Below are 27,795 nucleotides of genomic sequence, written 5' to 3' on the forward strand. Positions count from 1 at the left end.
CAAACAAACAAAAAAACACTCTGGTCTTAGATAAGGAATTTTCTACCTATGTTTTTAATATAACTTTGAAAGCACATAGTATTTATTTTCTTTTAATAGTTTATGTGGTTCAGATTACAGTTAAATTCCAAGTGAGTTTTTAAAAAGCAGGAGTCTCTTGTCCTCACATGGTATGGCATGAACCTTCATTGTACACTGGCCCATGGGATTCCTGGCTGTCCGTGTGCTTCTCTTCTGGCCCATCTAATCCCATCGTGGTATTCCTACCTCCACACTTTGAAAAGCTAGAAGCAATGATCTCAGCATTATATCAGTTTACTTTCCTGCTTCAGGGTTTTGCCTCACCTGGGTGTATTATTTAATAAGACAGCATGGTGCATTGTTCATGAATTCCAGAACTCACTGGTACTGCCTTAGGATGAGAAGACCATGCCTCTCATATCAAAAATAAGACTTTAGGAAGGACTAATAAGAAAATCTACTGTGTCATTGAATTGTTTGATGAGTGCTATATTTGGATAAAATAAAACTCTGCTCATAAAAGTATAAATGATAAGTAACAGAAGGTGATTTTTTTCTTTCATAGATAAAACAGACCCAGGATGAAGAAAAGAAACAGCTCACTGCACTTCGAGATTTAATAAAATCCTCTCTTCAGCTTGATCAGAAAGAAGTAGGTGGTTTATATGTTCCCAGCAGGGCTAACTGTGTAAGTGAGGCTGCTTATGCTACCGATACCCTTTCTGTTTCTTGCACTGCAAAACAGGCACATTTATGGCTTCCTTCCAGGGTGGTTGTGGGGACAAAGAGATGTGAGGGACCAGTGTGCACCTACAGTGATGCCCAGTGTAGAAACTCTATTTTAATTTTCTTTCCATTATATAAAAAGATACCCTGATCTATAATTCTGTGACTCCATAGAGTTCTAATTCTGCCCTTGAAGGAAAGGCAGTACACCCCATGTTGCTAAACCTTATATCCAGCCAAAGGGGCATGTCTCATTTTGCCAGGGAAATAAGGAAATATTGTGAGGCAGAATCCTACAGAAGCTTTGCCCCATAAATAGAAAAATTTGGGTAAAATGTTCCTTGGATATTGAAACAAAGTATACATTGCATGGTAAATGTTAGATGACTGCAGTAACCTTAATTATAAAGATCATTTGTTCAACCATTCAATTAATACCTACTGTGGACCAAGCACTGTTTGAGGTATTAAGCTGCAGTCCCTTCCATCAAGGAACTCATTATCTAAATCAGTATCAGTGCTATTCAGGATTTATTGGGAGGTAGGTTGCAGCCAGAGAGAAACTCAGAGGTAGGAGACTGCAAACAGTTTGAGGCAGGGTAGGTGGAAGAATAAGCAGTGGGTTTCTGAGATAAAAACTCAGTTCTGATTATGAAGGACCTTGAATGTTGGATTTCATAATAAGGGAAAATTGAAAAATAAGTACCATTTGTTACATGGAAGAAAGTCAAATGTGCCTGTTTATATTATGAGATTATTATGGATTGAATTTAAGTATTCAAATGCAATATTAATAGTCATTTTTTATATTGTCAATTTCTCATGCTATCTCACAACAGTAGCATTCTCACATTTTCTAATTCCTAAAATTTCTGAAAGGAATTTCTGAGTCCAGAACAAAGATGAAGCAACCATCCTTAAAATGTGGGAAGCCCTGCACCAGCCACACGGGGCCTATGCAGCAACCCTGGAGGTTTTCCTCGCTGAGTGAATATAACTTGCTGTTCTTCTGCTTTTCCAATGCAGTTTTTATATGCTTTGGGGTTTTCTCAGGTGAAAATACCTGCTCACCTGTGGTGAAGGCATGGTGGCCAGGAAGATCCGTGTGTTCTGAGGCAATATCTATACTCAGCAGTCTCAGGCACTTCCTGCACCTGTGATCTGAGGCCTTCCTGAGCATCAGATTGAAAATCATTCCCACCACACACTTTCTTAGAGAAGATGTCTCCTCCCTGAGTGATTTCTCAGTATGAAATCTGTTGAAGGACTCAAGTGGAAGGAGGCCTTGGGTAGATTGTGTCTTTGAGAAAAGTGAGAATTCTTACTGGTATGCACTTAACCACTTGCTATCTTTGTTTTTTCAACAGGATTACCTCTTCCTATATATGGATACTTTGTTGAAAAAAAAAGTCCCTTTTTTGTTTTGCATAGAGACTAATGTATTCTGCTTAAGCTAATAAAGAAAAAGTTTTTCTCCAAACAAAAGGAATATGTACATGATGCAAAGCAGATGTTTTGATTTGTTTTAATTCTACCCTAAATTAATAAGTAAGTTTCCATTAGCAGCATATCCAGAGTGTTTTACAAGAAAAATTGATCTTTCACAACATACCTGTCCCTTTCACATGGCTCTTTATTATCTCTTGTTGCAAACTATGTTTAGAAGCTAATGATTTTTAACAACTTAGATTAAATGTGAGAGGAGAGTATCCACCAGAGAGTTCTCATCATTGCACTACTTTCTGAACAGTGTAAAGTAATATAAAACGTTACCTGAGAAATTAAAAACACCCAACAAATCTTTTAGCCTGTCTCCCCTACCATGTTCTAACATGGCTCCATTGAAGGAAACTTTGAAATTTTTAATTGTGAATAATATTCCCAGATTTTTGGAAGGCTTTTTTTCCTTGTCAAAATCAAATTAAGTCTTTATTGTCTTTTGGCAGGTGTTCTATGAAATTAATTATCTTAACCTCTTACAATAGAATAGCCTAACCTCCCAAAAGAACTATTTGTTCCCTAACTATCTTTAGGGTTATGAATATTCTATTTTCAGTGGTGATGTCTGTCAGTCATATTCAGAGTGTACTGAATCATTTCAAAAATTCCAGCCTTTTGTTTGAGTCACTGATAGGCACTGAATCGCCATCACAGTGTGATTTGCAAATTTGGGGGATTCCATGCATTGCTCTTCTCTGTCTACTTTGCAGTATCTGGCACATTGCTGGGCACCCCAGAACTGCTTAATAAGCATTTAGTAAGACAAAACAGAAGGGATCTTTGCCCACCCATCCACACACTTAATTGAAAATTGAAGCAGTAGAAGTTTGGTTTTGAATTGAATACCAGAAACATTTATAACCCCCCATTAAATCAGTGAGTATAGTGTAATTGCTTGCAGTTTAAAGAGATTGAGATTTTAGTCCTTAATAATAGATTTTATGTTAATACGGTTTCAGATAAGAAAGTGATTTGTCTGCACTACTAATAAGAGGATAGGAAATTGAGCTAAAAATAATAGGGCAGTTTCATTCTATAGTTTACATTTCCTGCCTCACATCATGAAATTTCCCCAAGGATTTAAGTTCATTTTTTATTTTTAATATTACATATATTTGCCCAAATGAGTTTTCCATTTGCACTTCTCTTTTCTGAACACGTACTTAACTTCTGTTATGCTATGAATGAATTTGGGCTCTATTTCTTCATTTGTGTTTTTATATGATTGTGTTGATGATTTTCCAATACCTACTTTCTCAGAAGAGAAAATCCTTTTCATTTATTTATAGTACTCTGCTAAGCCACCTGAAAGGCCATCATTTCTCCACGTGCACAAATGATAATTGATAGAACTTTGTTAAGCCATGAAACTCACTAATAGTCATTTTGGTATTACTGATGCTTGACTTTTGCCACATATTGCTTCTTTCTGTTCAGTTTAATAAAATCAAAGCCTATAATAAGGCATTTTGTTTACCCTTAGAAATATGTTTGCCTGATGTACAGCAAACCCATTCAACTCAAGCACTTGTTATTTAGAATTTAAAGTTTATGTGGGCAAATAATAAATTATATGTAAGGAATATTTTCACACCAAGTTTAAAGATTATAATAATTTTCATACATCATTCATCTGAATCCATGTTTAGAAAAATGTATGAGTACTTTTATTTTTAAAACTTAGACTTGTATTTTAAAGGCTATCAAATGAGTCAAGTTTAGAGATGGTTTTAGGAAGATATCCAAGGAGATTTTAGATTTTGTTTTAATGTTTCTGGGAGACAGGGGAGGTCCCTGACTTTAAATCAGTAGTTGTAATTCTCATGTGATTTCACTGGAGTAAAGCAGAGAGTTTTGTGGATTTCACTAATCCCTGCCCTTATTTTGTCCCAGGCCTCAGTTCCCTGCTACCTGAGCTGATTTTCAGTCCTAATTTTTCTTTGTCAGGTTATAATGCCTCCCTCAAGAAAATTGTCCCAGGGCTGGGGTTGTGGCTCAGTGGTAGAGCACTCACCTAGCATGTGTGAGGTATTGGGTTTGATCCTCAGCACCACATAAAAATAAATGAATAAAATGAAGGTCCATCAACGCTAAAAAAATATATTTTTAAAAAAGAAGAGAAAATTGCCCCAACTGTTCCTAGGGACTGTAGCCGGAGACACTGGGAGGGCAGGGTCTCTCCTCTGCCTGTCTGGCATGTAGTCCAGTCCCTCAGTCCTGTCTCCATCCAGAAAGCATGGGAATGCCTACCAGGGAGGAGTCCATGAGCTCAGTTACTATGCAATTCAAGGCTCTGACCCTGTTTAAAGGTAAACATTTAGGAGAGTTTCACAAGAGATTGCCAGATTTTACTCCATGCCCCACTCTTGCCCATGTTAAAATTGTCTAGTTACATGAAAGGAATCTGGATTGTTAGAGAAATTACTCAAGAGTAAGAAAGTGACTTAAATCTGTGACCTCTTTAACATCAGTCAGCTTGCCTGGTGTATATAGTTGGCTCTAGCTACTTGATGAGAGAGCAGGACAGCAATGTGGTCAGAGTGTGAGCGTCCACCTGCACATCAGGCTGCATCCTCTGTTGGCCCTCAAGACCTCTGTCCAGGCTTTTAGTTTTGAACACAGAATTTATCACAACTGGAATAGCCTCACAAAAGTGCACAGTCATAGAAATTTTCCTCCCACTAATTTGCCTCACTGATCACACACTGTTTGACCCAGAGGACTGAATGTCTGAAAGAAGCCACCCTGGCCTTGAGGTGTGTTGTGCACATCCATCAAGAGATAACCAGTGTGGCTGGTTGAGCTTCCCACAGCACCACCACATTTTAGGTGTCTCTTATAAACTGGACGTATGCACTCAGCTCTCTTTATTTGAACTCTTACAATCTATGGCTCTTCTGAAGTTTACTAAGTAAATAATTTTGAGTTTCACTGAGTTATTGATTCCCTGACCACACGTATTGAAGCTTGTCAACACTGCATCTTGGTAACCTGTACCTCATGTTCTTCCATTCTGCTATGTTTCTGCTGTCACTCAACATGGCCCAGCAGAACCCTATAGGTATAAGATATTTACTGTCCCATCACCCAAGGATTATCATGATTCCAAAGGTACACGTTCATGTTTTCTGGTATTATTCTTACAGCAATGTTCTCTTTGTGCATTATATGAAATGTTATGAGTGTCAACATTTTCAACAAAATTAACTGTATTTTCCAACATTCTGCCTTTTCTCTCTCTGCTTTTGCCCTATCTGATCGAAGTCTAGGAAAGTAAGTCCATACTTCCTGTGAGAATGTATTGTCCTACTTTCATGTCTAGACACCCATGTTGTCATGCTACAGTCCAATATGGTTCACTTGTTTCTTAGGCTTTCACAACGTAGTGGCCACTTGGCCACATAGTCCTTAGAAACTGGGGTGAGGCACCAATGGCATGCCCCCATGGGTTGCACGGGTTTGTTTTGTGGTCAACCTGTCTTTCCATTGCTTCCTGTGCTTGCTTCTGCTGTTTGTGTAAACTGGGTTGAGTCGTCTGGTAGCCCACCAACACCCTGTGTGTGTTTGAACTCACTTCAGAGTAGAGCTGGGCTCTGAACTAGAAACAGGAGACCCAGGCCCAGTCCTTCCTCGGACTGGCTTTGTGACTGGCAAATGTTTTCCTGCCCTTTTCCTCCTCTAAAACCAAGGCAAAGACTTCATAACTCTCAAAGCTTCATAATTCTTAGACCAATGGGCAAAGACTCAATGGCAGGATAGAGTCGAGGATTTGAAAATTGTCTCCAGCTTTAGCTTAATTAGTGGCTTCTATTTTTCTAGGATTCCCAGAGCTGGCAAGGAGGGTACAGCATGCATCAGCTCCAGGACAATAAGGAATACGGCAGTGAGAAGAAGGGGTTACCAGCTGAAGAAGAGCGACAGGTGTGTATGGGCCTGGTGTCCCAGGGTGTGATTGGCATATTTACTAAGGGCTGTTAACTAGCAATTTTTTCTAGCCTCTCAAATTGGAAAACACACTTAAATGTTTTCTAATGCACTGACTTTCTTCACATAAGTCTGAGATTTAACCTGCTGTCTTAAAAAAAAAAAAGCAGTAGTAGTTTTGTGGCCCCTCCAAATGGCATCTGTAACCTGTACTTTTAGGAAGACAAGAAGTGAGAGGCCCTCCTCTCTACTTTTAGTTATTGCATTGTTCTCTGCCTGGGAGGTGAACCTGGGCATTCAAATCCCAACCTGGGGGGTCACCTTGACCTTTTCTGTTACAGCCAATCTGACAAAAGCCCTTCCATTCTAACTCTAAATATAATGCACCTCTAGCCGTCTCTGCTGCCCAGAGATGGTCCACTAACATCTCTCCTGGACTGTTGGTGCCACCTTCTAACTGGACTCTGTCACTGTCTTCTCCCTTGCCAACTCCCCTCTAACAGCTCTCAGAGTGGTCTGGTCTGATCTTTTTTTTTTTTTTGGTTGGTTGGTTTTGGTACAAAGAATTTATCCCAGGGCCAGTTTATCACTGAGATATGTCCCCAGTCCTTCTTATTTTTGAGACAGGGTCTCACTAAGTTGCTGAGGCTGACCTCAAATGCGTCACTCTCCTGCCTCAGCCTTCCAGGTCACTGATATTAGAGTTGTGCACCACCACACCTAGCCCAGAATGGTCTTTTACACATCCAGCACACCATGTCATTCATTCGCTTACATTGCTCCAGTGACTTCCCTTTGCATACAGAGTGTCTTGCCTGGTCTTTCTCATCAGCCTCCTTGTTCCACTTTGTCCCTGGTCCTGCCACACTGGCCTTTGTTGCTTGAACAAATGATCCTATTTAGCAGTAAGTGCTTAACTAGACTCTTAAATAATTTCCTTTACTAATTGGAATCCATTTTTAAAAGAAAGCTCCTTGTTTTCTGTTTGTGGGTATATGTTCTTGGCCTTATCTAAGCTATAGGTGTTTTATTGGTTTTGTTTATTGAAATTGCAGCCATTTCTCTTACAAATTTCTGGTGTTGTTATCTTTATGCTCATTGTATTCATGCTTTAAACAAGTATCTTTTGAGAATCCTCTGTGTCTAGACTCAAGGAACCTGAAATATAAAGCATTGAGCAAAAGACAGTCCTTACATTCTAAAGAAAGAAAAAGGCAACAATATACTATTACATTTCTTTCAAAGCAGAAGTATAAAATAATCAAATTTTTAAGCACTGTCACCTGAAATCACCATGATTTTCTGGAAATTAGAGTTGCCTATTTCTGAGTGGTTAACATCTGCATGTCCCAGGAAGATCAGTCTTTTCATAAGCATTGTTTAGTCTAGACCCTAAAATGCTCTTTTGTGAGCATCTGCTGAGTGCCTGCCTACCCTACTGCCAGAGACCCGCAGTCATCTCTGTGATTGAGATCATACAGACAGCAATTATAAGGGGCAGATTTGAACCTGCTATCTGACTTCACATCAGGAGTCTCCCCTTCATATTTCAAAGTGGTCATTACTGCTGTCAACCACTCTTGGCACACCCAAAACAAACTAGCCTACTCACCCTTCCACGTACCTTCATACATTTCGTAGGCATACAGAAAGCACTCTAGTGTGTGAGGCAGTCTGCTGGTGCTGGGGGGTAAAAGGTAGGTGAGAGATGGCTTTCACTCTCACCCTGCTACAGTCTGTTGGCAAGAGATTTGGGAAGAGCTGTTGCATCTTAGAGTTGGGAGGTTGGCAGTCAAGTGGTCCGAACTCCTAATAATTGCTCCAACAGCCCAGGTGAATCGCAATAACCCAGAGTTACTTCTGTGGTTACTTCTGTGGAAGAAGATACTGCAGTGCCTATACCTGAAAACAAATACATTTGCTAATAGTAACCACTGATACGTTGTGATTTTCTCCTAAGGGTCATTTGCATTAGTAATTTCTGACCCCAATTTCAAAATGTTTCTTGTTTCTTAAGGATTGTTACACAATTTGAAAAACAATCTAAAATGTCTAATAATTTAAAACTTTATGGTCTAGAGGCATTTATTAAGAGGCATGGGAGCAATTGTTTTACATATATTTTCTCAACATAATCCCAAAAGGAGGGCATTATTAATCTTCATGATACAGGCAAGGAAAATGAGTCCCTAAGAGGTGAATTAACATGAGTTAGGTGACAGCTTTGCTGGGATTATGCTAGCCAATGACATGGGATCCAAAGCCCAAATGATCCAGCACCAACATTGATACACAGTGAGTCGTGCAAGGCTACTTTTTAATAGAAAAGAGCTGTAGAAGATTTACAAAGATCAGGAGCTGCTGTTCTCAGTTGTGCAGGGGCATATCTTAATACTCTCCTCCTGGCGATCTGCAATGCCTCATTAGCAGTCTCTCGGCCAGAATGGTCAGTGCTTTTGTGTTACTTTCCTCAGCTTCATTAGCTGTGCAAGAGAATATGGATATTTATTTTATGATTCCTTAATACACATAAGAAAAACTGATGTATAAAAGCTTAACTAAATAAAATGATTAAACTGAGCAGGGAGAGTTTACCCAAGGTTGAGTAGTTTGACAAGTTGGTGGTTTGGTATTTTGAAATGTGTTCCTAGGAAGGATGGTGCTGGCTTTGGCTTAATGTATAGGGACTGCTTCTCCCATCTTCACAAGCTTCTGTGAGAGTAAAACAAGATCAGAACCACTTATAGATAGCTGGAACCATAAACCAAATTCAGGCATTTTCATTTGATAGATATTAGCGCTAATATCCTAGTTAGTACTTGCAAAAGAAAGTTTGTGATTTAGCTGTGATTTGAGGATAGTTCTCAATTGGTGGTTCTAAACTATCTCCTGAGGAGACTAGCATTTTGAGCATTGTGTTCAGTTTACATCTAGTCAAATAGAGTCAAATTCTTATCAAGCTCTGGAACAAACTATACTTCTGGTAGTTACATATATAAGACGACAGTGTTATCTGTGTTGGTTTTCAATTTATGTTTTGGAAATTTCCTTAGAGTATTAATTTATGATGGAAAAGAAAATGCAAGTTACAATTTTAAAGACCTGGGAAAGTTAGAATGGTCCTCTCTGGTGTCATTTGTTTCCATGGCAACAGAAGGCCTGCACAACCCTCTCCCAGGCCAGGGAATCCTATTCCCTGCCCATTTCTGCCTCTCCTGGGGAAGTGGTCCCAAGCAGCAAAGCTGCACCTGCTGCACGTGCACAGCTCTGCCTGACACTCAGCCTCTTAATCTCACCTGGAGCTTCACAGGAAACTCCAAGTTGAAATTAGTTCTCTTTGGAGGTTTCCATCTTCACCATCATCATTTTTTTTTTCAAAATGTGTATCACAACTCCTTCAGATGGTTTGACCACAGTTGACTCCTGTATGAATCAGGAACAGTTCTCTTTCCAGGGGCTCTGGCATCATTTTAGCACTGGAAGACCCCTGAAGGGGAGGTGTACGAGTCACCAAAACTAGATCATCTTGTGCCTTGGACCCTCAGCTCGTTTTCCTACATCTAAGGCAGCCTCACCCCTGTTCTTCTCCTGCATGACAGACTTCATAACTTTTTTAAAATTCATCTAATTGTAGAATTAATCAATTAATAGAGCCTTTTGGTAAAAGATTGACAGATATAGTTATAAGCATTACTAACATAATGCCTAATATAGGTCTGGGCCCCCTTTCCAGAGAATAGTATTTTTACCTATATTGTAACTATAATTAATTTTTAATTCTCCTGCTATTAAATTTCTGTAATTTCTATTTCTCATTTCACCATCAAAAACAGTGTTGTAATGAGCATCTTTGTTATGTCTACCTGTCTGAATTACCCTCTAGCTGGGGTATAAAAGGCAATCAGAATTTTCTGATTTATGTAACTTAAGGGGGGTCAGGATTTTTTAATATTGGAGTGGGTTTTTTTGTAATTCTTGTTCATCATACCATATGACTGTATGTCCCAGATGACTCAGACACTATTTACAGTTCTGTTGGGCTTGCTTCCTAGGATCTGGAAAGTGTGGCAAAGGAGGAAGTGCACCATCAAGAATGGAATTCTGACCATCTCACACGCAACTGTAAGTGTGTCTGTGGTTTTTCTGCCTGTTTCTTACACTTTCAGCCTCCTGAACCAGAAAGCTCCTGAGGTGATGTAACCACACTGAGGTTTTGCCCACATGTCGTTATGTGTGGATTTGGGTCAGATTATTTAGGATATTCTCTTATTATCTTGTCCTGTGGTAGCCTATGTCCTCTGTGTCACCCCCAGAAACCTTTTTTTTTTTTTTTTTTTTGGTTTCCTCAACCTGAGTTGGGTATTGTTTGATCTTATAATTTTATCTTTGGAAATACCATCGGCTGCTCTAAAAAGCCTAGTTCCTGCATTATAAAGTTGATAGAGGATGTTCTTTGCATATAAAAGTAATGTAGGAATGTGTTTAGAGATGTTCAGTCATGCTGGCCGCAAGAGTGCACAGTGAAACAAGTTCTGTTTTGCCTTTTTTTAACTAGCAAAAAAAATGGGGTGGGGGGTTGTACCTGGGATTGAACTCAGGGACACTCAGCCACTGAGCCACTTCACCAGCCCTTTTTTGTATTTTATTTAGTGACAGGGTCTCACTGAGTTGCTTGGTGCCTTGCCATTGCTGAGGCTGGCTTTGAACTCACGATCCTCCTGTCTCAGCTTCCCGAGTCACTGGTATTACAGCTGTGTGCCACCATGCCCGGCTGCAAAAAACTTATTTTTAATTCTCAAAGATGCAAGTGTCCTAATGGAAAATGTATCACTCCGGGGATGGCAAAGTTCATTCCAGGTGTGTTTAAAAATGTGCGTGGCATTTAACCCAGTAACGTCAGTTTGGGGGACAAATTCATGATTGAACTGCAGTAGCCTGTGCCGAGTGGGGCCCTTGAGTTAGGATAAGCAGTCTGTTGCTGACAGAATAGTAGAAACAAGGATGGGCATTTATGGCATTGGCAATTTTTTATTACAGCTGAGTTTATATTTCTCTATCAAGGAAAGGAAGTACCACTTACCTTCAGCCCTTGTGGTATCAGAACCTTCCTTTTACAGATAAAGAAACCAGACCCTAGATCTGAACAATGCTAGTAACTGGTAGAATAAGAAATTCAAGCTTGGGTCTATCCAGCATTAGTCCATGTGGTCCTGCTATTGTCTCTCTTCCTGTAGAACCCAGCTGTTCTGCACTCTGAGCTCTCTACAGCTCTCTGTCCATCTTTAGCCAGGTACTCAGACCTAAATACACAGAAAATGATTGGTACCTCTTGTGGCCTAGTACATGATGGATGGCATGCTTCCTAAGGATTGTAGTTCTCTATGAAACTTGAGCAGTTTCCCTCCTCTCTGTCCCTTGACCCCTGAAGAACCCTGTGGTGAGTTCTGGCCGACAGCCCAGCTGAGATTTTTAACCATCATGCCCATTCTAGCCAGCCACCCATCCGATAGCAGAAATCCCGCCTGCAGAGTTGGACCCATTAGGGGTTGCCATTGAGACTGTCTAGCAGTTGTTCATATATTTAGCATTTGTTAACTAAGTTCCATTCACCCATGTGCTGGCCTAAGCATCAAGTTACATGATGGAAAATAGATAATTTGGACCTTCTCATCTTTAATTCCATATAGTTTTTACTAGAGTGAAAGTTTCTGATCTATTTTGACTATTTAGATCATGAGTTTTTGTTTGTTTTTTTTTTTTTTTTTTGGTCAGATTTACAATGTGTCCCCTAATTTTCATGACCTTCTGCTGGAGAACTCTTCCCATGGATTTGCCTGGCTATGGCCCTCTCAGCAAGCATTTGAGAGCGACATGTGGCCTTACCTTGTTCTGTCCGTTTACTTTTCTTGTGAACTTGCTGTTGAAAACAGAGCAGTGTGGCAGGAGATGGCCCAGTGATGAAGTGCATCAGCTGCACTGCTTGACAGTTATACGACCTTGGGCACATTGCTAAATATAGGAAATAAATGAGTTCTCTCTCACTCCCTTTTTCTTTTCTGCCAAAAGACGTTATTGTGGCTAAGCCAACAGTTTATGTGCTTTCTTTCTAATTAACAACAGGTATCGCACTGACCACATTGTTTGATGGCTGAGAGAATGGACTGTGGCATCCATCAGATGGGAGTCTGAATCCCAGCTCTGCCATTGACTGTATGACCTTGAGAAAAGTGTTTAACTCAAAGACGATGTGAGTATCGAGTGAGACAGCCCGCTGTGTGTGCCCAGAGTGGCCAGTCTCGCTGTTCTGTTAGCTCCTCACAGGTCACTGGGGAGTCTGAGCTCTGTTGATAATCCCCTCCTGATACAAACTGGGAGCTCTCCTGCCCCGGAGCAGCCCAGGGCAAACAGGCTCCTCCCCAACTGCTGATTCCCTCCCTGTTCCCCACTTTCCATTGGCTTCAAGACACTTTTTTAGCTGCCAGTTACATCACTTGTAATCATTCCTGCCTCCATGGGAAGATCTCTAGTCAGTTTTCCCCACTTTGCAGACACCATTGCTTACTTAGGATTAGCTTGAAAATCAGGACCAGTAGTTCCTGGGATAGCAAAAAGATGTAGTGACTTTGAAAAAAGTGAGGGAAAGAGCCTTTGGTTCTTTATAATCATCAATACTTCCTAATTGTGCAGATTACTGGGATTCACTGTGCTGTCTCCACACATGCAGGCATCGTGCGCTGATCACCCCTCCCCACTGCTACACCTGCTCTCTCGCCTCCCTGCTCTCCTCACTGTCCACTCCCCAGACCCTTTTCCAGTTCCTCACATTCCCTCTGCTGCTAGAGAAGAGTTTTTATTGTAAGAAAACCTGAGGCCTTAATTCAGGAGCCCTTAACCCCTGAAAATTCCTCCAGCTTGCAGGCCACGCCCACCCCCACCCCCCCCAGTGAATGTCACCTTTGCAGATTCTTCTACAATGTGACTCAGGAGACGACCAGGCTACCTTCAGATTAATGGCACACAGTGTCTTTTGACTTGACCACTTGAGTAATACCTGCTCCGGGAGAGATTCATCTCCCCAACTCAACTATTCCATGGAGAAATACTTTCTTACGTACACCTGAAAGAATTGCATACAGCCCATTCCTAGATTTCACCAACAGATACATTGTTTTTCATGTATTTATTCAAAGATGTGTTTTTATTTACTATTCAACGTAACAGCACTGTAGGAATCAAATTTAGTAGGAATCTCTGCATTTGCTTTCATCATCATCATCATCTCAGCTTATTTGTGAATATTCAATACATTTTTCTACTCTTATGGGTCATCTCCATTTTAAATGGAAGAAGTCTGAACATCCCGTAACCAATAAGTGCTGGAGCCAGATTTGAATTTCAGATCCTGGGCCACCTCTCACAAGGAAGCAGAGCATTGGACACTTGTCCTGCATCCCTGAGTTCATTGCCACAGCAAAAACAGCTTTATTTTCTCTCTCCATGCTAAAGAGCTCAGAGGGGCTAAGGTGCTTGCTCCTGGCTCCATTTGTAACACCAGGTCTGATTGCCTCCATGTGAGGTTTTTTTTCCCTCCATTCTCCTCGGTACCTTAATATATGAATAAATTGCTTTTTTAAGTTAACAGAACATTGCTTTGCTTCAGACATACCAAACTTTCAGGAGCTCAGTTCCCAATGTGTGACTCCATTAAAGCTAGGTATTGTGTAGTAGTCTCTCATGTGGGCATCAGAGAAGATCAAGCATTGCAGCCTTGATTTCTTCTTTTGGCAAAACCTCTGGAATAACAAGGGTGTCAGAGAGTTAATGCCTCCTAGGATTTAAGGACCTGCCAGATAAGTCTCTCCTGCTTTCATGTTGAACAGAGATTAGAGGAAACTCCAGCAAGAAACTTGTTTCATAAATGAAGAAGGGAGGATGAAATTGAAGATTTAAATTAAAAAAGAGCCTTCAGATCAAAACCTCAGGCCTCGCAGCTTGTGAGGGTTGTGGTCTCAAAGCCCTGCCTTGGAGGTCCCACACACAGCGTGTCATTCTTAGTGCTTCCTGTGCAGCTCTGTAATTCTAGTAGAAAAGTCAGTAGAGAAGAACCTCATTAATGTAGAGCCCACAAATTAAGAAAGCATATCCATTTGGTTACAGTAGATGCAGTTGGTTGTTCAGGGATAAGAAGAAGAAAGAAAATCCTGATTTTACAATTTCAAAGGTAGAAAACAAAAGCCTTGCTGTCTGAAATCAGCCTCCTTTCATGCTGCCCTGCACCCACCCTCCCTGGTACACAAAAGTAAGGTTATTTTAAAACGCTCAGCCTTCATCAAATGCTCTGCTAGAGCTAGCTGTGACCTTAACATGAAGTTAGTTAACTCTCTGTGCCTTGGTTTCTCATCTGTTAAATGTGGGGCAATTTGATGGGGCTGTTGTGCTAATTAAACGAACACGTGAAACCCTTGGCACAGTAAACGCCACACACCTGTCAAGAGACTGTGCCCTTGCTCTGAAGGACAGATGCCGTGTGAGGATGAGATGAGTCTGGTAGACATTCTCAGCCACTCACTGCCTGCTCTGTGGACAGTGTATCTGGGATCTGGAATGTCTCCCCAAGCTTGTGTATTGAAAGCCGGGTTCTCACATGCAGCGAGGTTCAGAGGTGGGGCTTTTAGGAAGTGATTGGAAGGCTCTGCCCTCATTAGTGGCTGGATGGACTCCTTGGAGGCAAGAGCTGGTTGGAGGAGCTAGGCTGTTGGGAGTGTGATGCAGGAATCATGCTCTCCCCAGCCCCTTACTCTCTCTGCTTCCTGGCTGCCAGATTGAGCAGCTCTTCTCTGCCAAGCCCTTTCATCCTGACGTTTCCCTTGGAGCCAGCCGAATATAGACCAAGTCCTCTGAAAATATGAGCCAGAAAAATCTTTCAAGTTCTTATTGTCAGGCATTTGGGTCACAGAAAATTAATCTAACACAATTGACAAAATGTAATGAGAATATGTTCCTTAAAAAAACAGACCAGGGCTCAGATGTTTTATCATTGCATTTTTTTATAAATATGGGAGGTCAGGAGGTTTTTGGTGTCTAACTCCTATTAAAGAACAAGTCATGGATCAAAGAGGCTACCACAGTTAGGAAATGTGAATTTCAAAATTCTTCTTTTACTGACCCAAACTCTATACTGGCAAATAAGCCCTCAATAAATGTTTGTGGAAATGCTTTAAAGGATGAAGAGCACAGTTTTCAGATGCAATAACAGCATCAGCCCCACAAGAGCTTCTTACCTAGAGCCCTGATCCACTCTTTCCCCCTATTTATAATATAGCACTGTTTAATGCTGATCCTGAGAGGAACTACATTCTCTCAAAGGTAGAGTAACCCAGCTACACCACTCCTAAAGAATTAAAGCCAGGATATTATAGTGATATGCACATACCATGTTTATAGCAGCACCATTCACAATAGCCAGACTATAAAACCAGCCGAGGCGTCCACCAATAGATGAATGGATATAGAAAATGTGGTGCCTGTACCCAGTGGAGTTTTATTCAGCCATTAAGAAGAATGAAGTAATGTCATTTGCAGGAAAATGGATGGAATTGAGAGCATTATGTTACGTGAAATAAGCCAAACTTAGCAGGTCAAGTGTCACGTGATTTCTCTAATATGTGGAAGCTAGAGAGGAAAAAGAAAAAGATGGAGAGTGATCTCATAAAAAGCAAAGGAAGATCAATCAGCTAGAGGAAGGGGACTAGAGAGTGGGATAAGGTGAGGGAGAAAAGAAGTGCTGGGGAGTGATACTGGCCAAATTGTGTTGTTATATTGTGAGCAGGTACAAATACGTAACAAATCCTATCATAGGTACCGCTATAACACACCAATTGAAAAGGGGGGGGGGGTGGTAAAAAGGTAACAGTTCCTTACTGAAATGATAGAGAGTTTCTTGAAAACTGGAAATTAGTCCCATGGTTAAAGTGATTGGAAGGTTAGGGGGTTAGGGCCTTCATTATCTTCCATAGTGTAGAGAAGTATGTTGGTTAGATCATCACCTGCTTCTCTCCTTAGCTGCAGGAAGGATCACTAAAGGGATAGGGAACTTTGGTTTGGCCACAAGAGTAGTAATTTTGGAATGTGGAGCTTGTCAGGAACAGGTTTCTGGCAGGCCTGTTATGTGATCCAGAGGGAAATGAAAGAACTGGCCAGTCAAGAGCAGGAAGAACCAGGAAAGGAGGAACAAAATATTTTCTACTTGGCAAATTTTCCACGTCTTACCTGGACAGAGAAACAGTGTGATGAGTGTCTAGAGACTTGTTCTACCCCAGCTTTGCCTCTTTTGTACATGTGTCAGTTTACCCCACTTTCCTGACCTTGATTGCTTTTTAGTCCACTCATGTATGTGAAAAGAATACATCTGTGCGTGTTAAGAAAACAAGCATTTATAAAACAGTAAATACAGGTTTAATCAATGGATGCAAAAAGGGCGGGCACCTGGCATGCAACTTGTTAACATCAGGGTAATAACTGTGAGGATCATTGGGTGTAAAAGTGGTGTTAACAAGTGATGTTGAGTTTCCTCTTTCCTCCATCTGTCTCTTCATTTTTCTGCAGTGTCTCTGCATTATTTTAATGAAAACTAAAATCTGTCAAAGGATAGGCTCAGAAGAGAGCCTGGAACAGAGCCATAAAATCTTCAACTGACAGGTGTGACACTTGTGTTTAGAGAAGAAGTTCTCAGAACCTTGGAAAGAGGTGCTACCCAGGAGCACCTGCAGGTGCACCTGCCCTTCCCCTGTTTGCTGTCAGGTCTGGGTAATTTGCACACCCTGACGCAGTTACTCTTGAGTCACTCATTTGAAATCCTGTTTAGCCATCCCCAGCCTCGGGCACCACTGCTCTAGCTCTGATTCAGACTCTTCTTGCCACTCTTCTGTCCTCCTCTCTGAGTTGATATTGGCCTTCTCCACAGCCACATCCTGCAAGGCAGGTCTGATTGGTCACTGCCTGCTCAGCTTCCTTCCGCAGGTTGCCACAGCTCTAGGAATGGAATCCCTCAGCACCCTGTGCAGTGCCTCACCTGCTTCTCTGCTCAGCATCACCTGGGGCTGCTTGTCCTTCCTTGCACTCCTGGCCTTTCTACCTGAACCTCCAAACTCTTCCCACACATCTGGCTTGGTCCTACTCCCTCCTCCCCGAGGTCCTCACTGGAAGGTCCAGGATGCCTCTAGCGTGTACCCAAGAGCTGGGGCTCCAGGACTCCCTGGGCACCAGGCATGTTCTGGAACACATTCAGGTCTGTTTCTCAGAGCCTCTTGAGGATACAGACCTCATGTTTTTCAGATGTGCTAAGTATGTGGTAGAAACTTAACATCTGTCATATGAATGAGTAGTTCTTTCATGTTCTAAAATTTATCAATTATGAAAGTAAATCCTTGGGTGAGAATCAAATAACCTGAGAAAATATTAAGATACAAGTTAATCTTGGAACTTATGCTCTGTTGACTTGTAAGCTTTACTCTTCTCAGGAGCTCTAGTGCAGGGACATCCCGGCATTTCTAGGTCTGGGAAGGCCATACTGCTGAGTCTCCAGGTGTGCTCCACAGAGGAAGCAGAAGAGCATCAGGGCCTCTGATCCACTCAAACCACTTCCTTTCTGAGAGATCTTAGGAATGTTGCTTCTGTGTGCCTTAATTTCTTTGTCTAGTAAAAGATACCTATAAGACTTCCCTCCCAGGGAAAATGTACTTAGGCACCTGAATTAGTCTTTTCATTTGATAACTTTGAATACCTGCTGTATGCCCGGCACATTTTAGTAGGGGGTGGGGGGAGTGTACCCTTGATGGGAAGAAAGACAAGAAGCAAAAAGGGGAGATAAGAGGCAGGAAGAAATACCCTAGGGTAAGAAGGACCGCCATGGGAAGAGGGGCCCAGGAACAGTCCCCTGTGGACATGCTGATTGGTGAGCCCTGAAGGGAGGGAGGCAGGAGTTGAGGGCATGTGGGCTGACTTGGACAACAGGAAGGGCCAGGCCCTCCACCATGGTAGGAGCTGAAGTCAGTCGAAGGGGCATCTTGTGGCACCTGGAAGTCAGGGTACAGATTGGTTTGTATTCAGAGTGGGGCAAGAATGCTCAACAGCAAGGGACTCCATGCACTGAACTGTCTGTGTGTTTTTCTTTTTTTCCTGCCTATACTTAAAAAATATGAAAGTATTTCCTAAACTATCCCACCCTGATGTAGCCCAGAGCAAGTCATTTAGTTTTACTTTGATTTTACTCTATGCTGAAACCCCAGAGAAGATTACATCTTCTTTAATCAGTACACCTATAATTTAGTACTAAATGTCAAGAAAGTTCTCTGGAATTTTGGGAAGTTGGACAAACATCTGGAATGACTATTTTTACCACAGTGGTCTCCAAGCCTAACGCCTTGTCCCTGGGCTTTGGTTGATCCTCCACTTCCCTTGCTGGCGTTGGCAGGCTCAGCACTGCTGGGTCAGCTGCTGAAGACAGTCAAACATTGTGTTCTTTGCTCCTGAAAAATCACATTTGAAGTGATAAGTCGCTTGTCTGATTCTTCCCTGGCAGCCCAGCTTGGGAAACACCCTGGATACAGGCTGTGTCCATGTCAAATAAGGTTCTAATAATGGGCAAATGTCAGTCCTGTAGCCTTGAAGTGCTTCTGAGGGAAGAGAGATACTCCATTGCCACTGAAGTTATAGCTCAATCATGAATGACTCCAACCGTAGCAGACCCTTTCATCCAAAGCTTTCCAGAAAACTAGTGCCGAGGAGTGAGAGGTGGGTGGTACTCTTTAACCTGCTTGAATGCAATTAATATTGAGCTGAAGGGTTTTTCCTTTAAAAAAGATATTGTATCTGTTGTTTGGTATATGGGGGGGGACACACACACACACACCAGAGAACTCTAGATTTGGGAAGAATAAGAAATCACTGTGTTAACCCTCTGCCACATTCAGATGTGTCAAAATTCTTAAAATTTTCCAAGACAAATTTCTCTACTTAAGAATTCTAAAAACTCTTGTTGTACTTTGTCACTTAAAGCTTGAGAAGTTCTTTAGCATGCCTGGCTCAAATTTTCTACAATTTTTTTAAGTACATTTATTTTCATTTCTGCAAATGGAAAACAGCTGCCCAGCCTTCCAGTAACAACTTTTGTGAACTTGTAGGTGGTTATTAAGTCACCCCCAGCCACCTTCCTTTGGACTAAGCAGTGCCTTCAACCCATCTTCAGAGTTTCCACTTCCTATTCCTTTAATCGTCTCTCCATCTCCCTAAGCTTTTCTACATCCTTCTTTAAATGTGGGTTTCAAAGTGGAACAAGATTTGCACCATTAACTGGGTCACTTCCTTTTCAGATCATTGTACATTGCTGTCATTCATATGGGAAACCTGGCAATTTTATCAACATCCAGAGATGAGATTTAGGACTAGCAGTTTCTTTTGCCTTGGGCTGGGCTTGGTCTGTGGCTACAGATACCAGCTTTGGAGTCTGAGACCCTTAGCAAGCTAAACTCCAGTTCTCTTCTAAGACAGGGTGCAGGCCCGTGTCCCCTCCCCTCCTGCCTGAGTTCAGCAGCCAGTTCTGGAGCACAGGAACCATTTCCCAAGCACTGTGCCCTCCTAGGGAGGAATCACCCATACTGCACTCCAAGTTCCATTTCTAAATCAAGGGTACATGCAGTGATCATGAAATTCCATGGGATCTCTCTCACCTCCTCTTCTGAGATGGTTTGCTTTGGAACCAAAAGGGGATAAGGACATGGTTTTCTGTGTCTAGTGTCATTGAAATCACAGAGGGGGAGGATCTTGAATTTGGTCCGAGAGTACAGGAAGGTCAACACAATCGTTGAGGGCTGTTGTTTAGGAGAGATGCGGAATATCGCTGATTGTCTTGACTTTGTTCCATCTCTGTTGTTTGGGGTTTTTTGGACCTCTCTGTCCCTCTTCCCCTCTGTCTGCCTGAATACTTGGCATTCCTTGGGTGGAAACATGGGGATTTTTGGCGCTCAGCCAGAGCAGGCAGCAGGTCAGAGCAGACAGCTCCATTGCTTGCTCCCACAAGCTTCTGTATCCAAGCATAGCCCAACTCAGGCACTCAGGTGACTTATTCTTCAGCCCCTGCAGGAAGCAGCGTCCTTAAGTCAGCATTGGCCAGCAGGTGACCATGCACAATTGTAGGCAGGAGAGCTGGAATGTCTGTGTGTTGAGACTCCTAGGTAGCATGTTGGCTAATGTCAGGTCTGTTTTATATGTGTGGCCGAGAGGTGTGCTCATGAGTGAAGAGAAATCCTCAGAGTTCTCTCTGCAGATATGGGACTGATTAAGCAGTGACTCCCAGGTGGGACTCACTCCCATACTTTTGAGAGAAGTAATGTAATGTGGATTCCTGGGACATCAGGTTTGGGATGTTTGATTACTGAGGTCATTCTGAATCAGTAAATGCACTGCGGCTCCCCTACATGTCACTGTTAGGTACCATCTTGATACTGCCAGCTGTGGGTTTTGAATATGTATAGGTTCTAGAAGGTGCATTTCTAGAGACTCTGCCCAGTCTTCACTGGAAGTGAAATGAATCAATCATTCCTGGTTCCCGTAAGATGAATCACCAGGATCCCTGTGTGCAGTTAACAGACATTTATTTGGGCACCTAAATATTTTCCTTCTTGATGAGATTCAGAGCTCTAATGCAGGAAATCAAGACTTTACCTACCCACTTATATTTGAGGACAGAAACTTGCAGTACACTCAGCAGTACCCAGGTTTCTATTCTTCCTTGCTAAAAATGTGTCTTGCATCACTGAACAGGCCCTGTGAACTGCATGCTGTGCTGCAGGCACAGTCCGCAGGTGAAAGGGCAGTGCTGCACATAACATCTCTGCTTTCTTTTCTCCAGTCCAATACACAGCCAGCCAAGTTGAACCTTCTTACCTGCCAGGTGAAACCAAACGCCGAGGACAAGAAGTCTTTTGACCTGATTTCACATGAGTCCTTTAGAACACTTTTGGTAGGTTGTTGTGGGTTCTGACACCTGCAGATGTCCATCATCTGGATCCTGAAGCAATTTTTCCAATCAGGGATCCAAGGTCACCATGGGGGAGCTTCTGGTTATTCCTGCACCTGCAGCTTTAGATGGAGTCTTGCTCTGTTGCCCAAGCTGGCCTTGAATTCCTAGGCTCCAGCAGTCCTCCTGCCTCAGCCCCCAAGTAGCTGGCCTACAGAACATGTGCCACTGTACCTGGCTTTCTCAGGTCACTTAATTTGCACTTACAGTTGGGAAGGCATAGCAGTGTCAGATGTGACTGTGTTTAGGAATATGAAGAGTATGCATTTATATGTTGTCCTGGTGCATTGAGTCCACAGCTGGATCTTCTCAGAGGGTTGTTTCCAAGTATGTTCCCATTTCTCTGGATTTCAAAGATTCTTTGGTGTGAGGTCCAGACATAGGGGTTTTAAAGCCTTCTGTGATTTTTAAAGTGCACCTGGGGGTCAAGAAGCTCTGATGTAGACTTGGGAATACATGTGTAGCACTATACCATACAGCTAATTTGACTGGAGTTATATCCCTGCAAAATCAGACTCTTCGAGGAAAAGTCGTCTTGCTTCCAAGCAGGATGGCCTTCAAACTTCATGAATTACTGTCACTGTATCCCCTCACTTCCTTATGCCATATGGTTCAGAGTTTACTTTTCCCTTGAGGTGACAGCATAATATCCTCCCCCACACACACCCTGTAGCCTGTGCTGTCACGGTGAGTAGCAGCTGGGGAGTGCTGTTCTGCTAAGTTAGCTCCTGTGGGAGCACCTGCTGGCCACATTGCAGCTGAGCGGACACCTCCTTCTGCAGGGGGAGAGGCCAGCAAGGCCAATGAAGTGACTCACCACTGTCCCGAAATCCTGCAGGGCCAGCCTTAGGTATTGTCCCTCCTCTGTCAGAGCCCAACAGAGCAGGCCAGGAGCTGAAGTGCATGATTGTGTGGAAGCACAAACATACCTTCCTGCCCTGCAGTTCCGTGAATGCAGACTCAAAAACAGTCCGATCTAGGAGTTTGTCTGTCATGAGGCTCTTCAAGTGTAGAGCTGGTTTCTACAGCATCATGTAAAGTTTAGATTCCCATGATTTTCATGACTTGGAAATTTCTTGGGTTATTAATGAGAAGGAAATAGGAAAAGTTGAAATTATATGGTTTCAAAAAGCCAAGAACCCCTAGATATGAGAACCTATAGATTATTAATAATAGTTGTCAGTTATTGAGCATCTAAATGTGCCAGATACTTTTAATACATTATGGCTAACTCTCACAGAAGCCTTATCAGTTTTCCATTTTACAGAAGAGAAAAAACTAAGCTTAGGAGAGGTTCAGAGAATCGGATGAGGTCACACAGCCATAAGGTAGGGTATTTGGCCAGGGCCATGAAGCGCTCCTACCCATGTGTGTACTTGAACATACACATTGTCTTTATCGTGAAGGACAAGGGCACCCAGCCCAGAGCAGTCATGTAAGAAAGTGCTCAGTAAATGTTATTTCACCTTGAGTGTCTTAAAGCATCTTGCAAATCTTGGGTTTTAAGAAAGCACTTCTCTCATGGACATCTGTCCCAAATAGCCAATTTACACCTCATCCTCCCTTTCCTGAGTGGCAAAGTTGAGCCTTTCTTCCTGGAGAAGAAAGCAGGAGGCAGCCCAACACCTGGGGCAAAGTGGGCAGCAGCCACCCTGCTTTTAAGCCATGGAGAAGTGGCTGGTGAATCCTTGCTGCAAAGAAGATGCCACACTCTGAGCTTTGTCCCCAAAGCCCATCTGGCCAGATGGGACCTCTTCCCTTCTCACTTTTGTTTCAGAAGAGGTGGCTAATGTTTGCATGGTATTTGTGTTATTATATTCCTCTGGTACTTGAGAACAATAATATTGACAGAGCAAACTGTGCATCTGGCAAAGCATGGTGTAAAAAATAATCTTAGATTCCGACTCTTGCTGGATGGGGTTTTTTTTCCCCTAGAACTTTAAAGAGCTGCATTACACCTGAATAATGATGCTTTCTGAGGTTTCACTTTCTTTTTCTTTTCTTTTAGATAATAGGACATATCATTTTCAGGCAGAAGATGAGCAGGATTATGTGGCATAAGTAGTCTGTAGAGTTGTAGGAACCGCTCCTGGCTCTCCAAACTCCTTTCCCACACTTTGCTCCTTCTTGCATCTAGAGTTCTCAGTCCTATCTGCTCAGAAAACATTGACACCTCCTGCCATTTTGGGCCCAGGCCTCTCTGCCTCTGGGGTCATTGTTCCCTCCTCTGTGCCCTTGGCTGCTTCCCACCACTGTTGTCCTCTGGTGCTCACCCATGGCCCTCTGGAGACCAAGAGCTTCCTGAGGACAAGGGCTGCACCTTACTTGTCTTTTAATTATTTCACCCACACTTAGAAAGGCCTTGCTCAGTGTTTGGCCAAATGCATGAGCCAGTGTGCCTGGATGCTTGACTGTGCCTACGAGAGGGCAGGGGAGTCTGTCCTTGAGGAAGAACACTGGCATGTGCCCTTTCCCTGGGTCACTGCATTGGGAAGAGCCAGGTTTGTGGTCACATGCTACTGGGAGCAGTCCCGAGCCACCTTCCTGTGGCTGCCCTGGGCTTCGGAAGGTGGTCTACGGCTATGATGTTCTCAGCTGCTCACAGCCCTGGTGCTAACGAGGGCAGTTGACCTTTATGCTGTTCAGATTTTTCTCATTTCTGGCAAGTCCCGGGGTAATGTGGGCTGAGTTTCACAAACTCTCAAAGTTCTGTCCCATCCATGGCAATCAGTATTGTCATTTTCCTTTTCTGATTCCTCCCAGAGGGCCACAGGTGCCCTTTACACCCAGTGTGCCTCACACACCTCTTCTCTTTCATTCACTTTCACACATGCTTCTCTGCAGCATTATTCTCATTATTCTCATTTATTTATGTATATAATGGATATAATTAATAGGAAATACAAATTGACATCTTGGTTACCAAAATATTTTTGGGAAGTTTTTGCCGTTTTCTGTCCACTCTGAGGCATCTTGTGGAGGGCTGCCTACCTCCCAAAGACCAGTCTCTGACATTGTTTAGTGAACTGGGTGCAACATTTTTCTCTTTCCCTTTGGCAGAGGGGAAATGGTAAAGGGATCAGAAAGAGACTAGGAATGGGTAAAAGGCATGTGGAGTTGGGAAATACAGCCAAAGAGAATAAAGTGGAAAGGCAGGTTAGGGAGACAGAGAAGGAAGAGCCATCTCTGTGTACCCACTCATCCACCTGAATACTTATTAAATGCCACTGAGATACCAAGAACAGTGCAAAGCACTGAGAACACAACAAGAAATGTAGCGGAGCCCTGCCCCGAAGGAGATGAGCCATGTGACATTGGAGCAGGCGCTAAGCACAAGGGCTACTGGGGAGAAGCAGACCCGGGGTGCTCACCTTCTGAGGTTCTTGCGGAAGTGACATTCTAGAGGAAGATAAGCTGTGCTGGCTCTGGCAGGCACGGAAGGGTGTAAGCACTCTGCCCTGCAGGCATGGTCCTGACGGCAAGAAGCAACAGGCAGAGCGGGGAGAGGCCCCTGGGCTTGATGTTCCGAGCACAGAGTTGGCAGAGGAGAAGTGTGACTCAGGAACCAGATGAGAAGGGGCCCTGTCAGGAGGGCTGCCTTCCACCCACAGATTCAGAAGCTGGTGTTTATTGAGGTTATTGTGCTTGGTAGGCCACAATCCCAGGAAGGAGGAACTTTGATCCCTAGTTTGCAGATGAGGAAACAGGCACAGTGTGCCTGTGGCCAGGGTCCTGGTAAACCAGGATTTCAATCCAGACAGAATTCCAAACCCACAGGGGAATATTGCTTCCTGAACTTCTCTGATTCCTCTCTTTCTTCTCTCCCCCTCCTCAGAGCTCTAACTGGAAAACAAATGAGAAATTCATGTGAGGTCGGGAGGGATCCACCTCATCTTTGTGGCCTTCTGTCTAAACCCAGGCCTCCAGTGTCTTACTGATTCTCAGGGCTTAGAGGCAGTTCAGCCCCATTTTGTTAGATGACTGGTTTCCTGCCCGTGGGACTCAGCACTCTTCAGTAAAAATGTTGCTTTGTCCATCGTGAAATTGCCACACATTTTGCACTTCAGCCTCTTCAGGTAGAGGCGGGAGGCTTCATTTTGAGTGATGTAGGAGGTAACTGCACAAAGAAATCACGTGCCCAGAGGGAAGCCTCAGTTCTTTTTTACCTCCAGGTTCACATAGAGGCAGTTTCACTGAATCATTGGGTTCCGACCCAGTGCAAAAAAAGTGTCCAGTGGAACTAAATGAAAAAAATTCTTTCTGACCAAGGAAGGGGGTGGTGCCAAGCAGCAGTGGCCTTTGCTGCAGGTTCTGCTCACCAGCGCCTTTCCCCTAAGTTATGGGGCCACGGCCATCTCTTCAGTAAGCTGAGGAGAATGAGGATTTTGCGAGTGAGGACGAAATGTGTGAAGCTCCTCACAGGGTGGCAATTTATTTTTTTTATCTTGTAAAACTCAAAGTTATTTTTAAGGTATTAAAATACAATTATGTATTGCTGCTTAGACTTTTTTATGTCTGTTACTTTAAAATAATTTAAAAGTTACATATTGTCAGAAGTAGTTACTTTGACTCTTGACCCTTTTGAAATATAGCCACTCCAATTCCATCAAATCTGAATTACTTCCCTGGAGACTTAATTGTCCTTTAAATCTATTTTTTTCTGATTATCCTGATAAACTTCTTTTTTTTTTTTTTATCCTGAGCCTTGGGGTGAAGAGACAATGTGGCATAATGGGAGAAATTTTGAAAGGGGGCCAACAAAATGGCTTTCCTCCCAGCCTTCCCAGTCCAGCTGCAGGGCCCTGGGAAATTCACATAACTGTTCTGGCTTCTGTTGCCTCATTTTTAAGGTTTTTTAAAGCCCAGCCTACAGGCTCTCGGGGAATTTTGTTTCAAAATTATAAGTCCTTGGCCCATGGTAGAGACTGGTCCATATTAAGGAGCCGAACGTCATGGTGCCTGAGGAAAGCAAACTGGAAATGTCTGCGATCAGCAGGGAGACCAGTAACAGGAGTCCAGCCAGCCAGTTGCACAGTAGCTAGTCCTGTCATACCAGTTTCTTGAATTTTTTTTTAAGAAAACAGTTTGTTTTCTAACTTGAGACTAAATAATTAAAGATACTGTTTAATTTAAAATGTATCGAGTGCCCTGCCCATTCCTAGACATTGGTTCTGAAGTGGTGTTTTCTGCATCGCAGTAGAAAAGGGAAGCTATTCAGGTGTGTCATGATGTCCTGAAGGTGAGCGCCACCTAGAGTCAACAGTGTGAGGTGCAAGCCAGTGCTCAAGCAGATAGTTTTAATTCTCAAATTTCGCTATTACTTAGTCAAACATTTTGTAGATGGTGCTTTGCTTTATATCAGCTTCATCCTACAATATATAGAACAAAATAACAAAAAAATACCCAGCATACTCAGTTCTAAACCTCCATATGGCGTTTTGAAGATAAGCTTTTATTTTGAAGCCAGTGGCTGGCATTGTTTTTCATTATCTTTTTTAAACTTTGGCTTTTTCTTTCTCATTTATTAAAGTAATACAAACTTATTTTAGATTAGGAAAATTACATAAAAGCAGAGACAAGCTATTTCTAATCAGTTTTTTCCTAAAGAAAATCACTCAGAGACAACCAGTGTTAGCATTTTGGTGAAATCCGTCCTTTTTAGTCATTACAATACCTGGCTTCAAATTATACAGCAAAGCTGTAGTAGCAGAAACTGGCATAATAACAGACACATACAAATGGTACAGAATAGAAGACACAGAGACAAGCCCATGCATGTACAGTATTCTGATTCTTGACAGGGATGCCAAAAACATAGACTGTGGGGAAAAGAGCCTTTTTAACAAATGGTGCTGGAAAAACTGGTTATCCACACGCACAAGAATGAGACTAGACCCCTATCTTTCACCCTGTACAAAACTCAACTTCAACTCAAAATGAATCAAAGACTTGGAAATTAAGCCAGAAACTATGCAACTCCTAGAAGAAAACATAGGGTCAACACTCCAGCATGTAGGCACAGCTAGGACCCCTAAAGCTCAGGAAATAATGCCAAGAGTTAATAAATGGGATGACCTCAAGTTAAAAATCACAGCACAGGAAGCAAGAATGTGAAGAGAGAACCTATAGAATGGGAGAAAATCTTTGCTAACTATTCTATAACAGGATTAATAACCAGAATATATAAAGAATTCAAAGAAAATAATAAATGGACACATGAACTAAACAGACTCTTCTCAAAAGAAGAAATACAAGCAATTGACAAATACATGAAAAAAAATGTTCAACATCATTAGCAGTTAGGGAATCAAAACTGAGAAGATTTCATCTCACATAAGTTATGGCAGCCATCAAGAACACAAATAATAATGCTAGAGAGGATGTGGAGGAAAAAATACATACCCAACATACTCAGTTCTAAACCTCCATATGACATTTTGAAGACAGTGGCTGGCAATGTTTTTCATTATAACTTTTACATCATTGGTGGGATTGTAATTAGCAAAACCCCCATGGAAATCAGTATGGAGGTTCCTCAGGAGACTAGG

General features: G+C 42.4%; 1 protein-coding gene across 1 annotated transcript in view; it reads left to right on the forward strand.

The window, feature by feature from the left end:
- LOC143640029 (arf-GAP with SH3 domain, ANK repeat and PH domain-containing protein 1-like) overlaps nucleotides 1-27,795 on the forward strand; it is a gene marked incomplete at its 5' end in the record, with an annotated part of 70,909 nt that overhangs the window by 13,696 nt on the left and 29,418 nt on the right. Inside the window, 7 exon segments of the mRNA XM_077108010.1 lie at nucleotides 587-673; nucleotides 5,512-5,520; nucleotides 6,067-6,141; nucleotides 6,143-6,168; nucleotides 10,224-10,293; nucleotides 21,080-21,194; nucleotides 23,256-23,304. Coding sequence (XP_076964125.1) covers nucleotides 587-673; nucleotides 5,512-5,520; nucleotides 6,067-6,141; nucleotides 6,143-6,168; nucleotides 10,224-10,293; nucleotides 21,080-21,194; nucleotides 23,256-23,304 — 431 coding nt within the window.

Source organism: Callospermophilus lateralis, unplaced genomic scaffold (assembly GCF_048772815.1).
Source record: "Callospermophilus lateralis isolate mCalLat2 unplaced genomic scaffold, mCalLat2.hap1 Scaffold_1096, whole genome shotgun sequence".
Lineage (NCBI taxonomy): Eukaryota > Metazoa > Chordata > Mammalia > Rodentia > Sciuridae > Callospermophilus > Callospermophilus lateralis.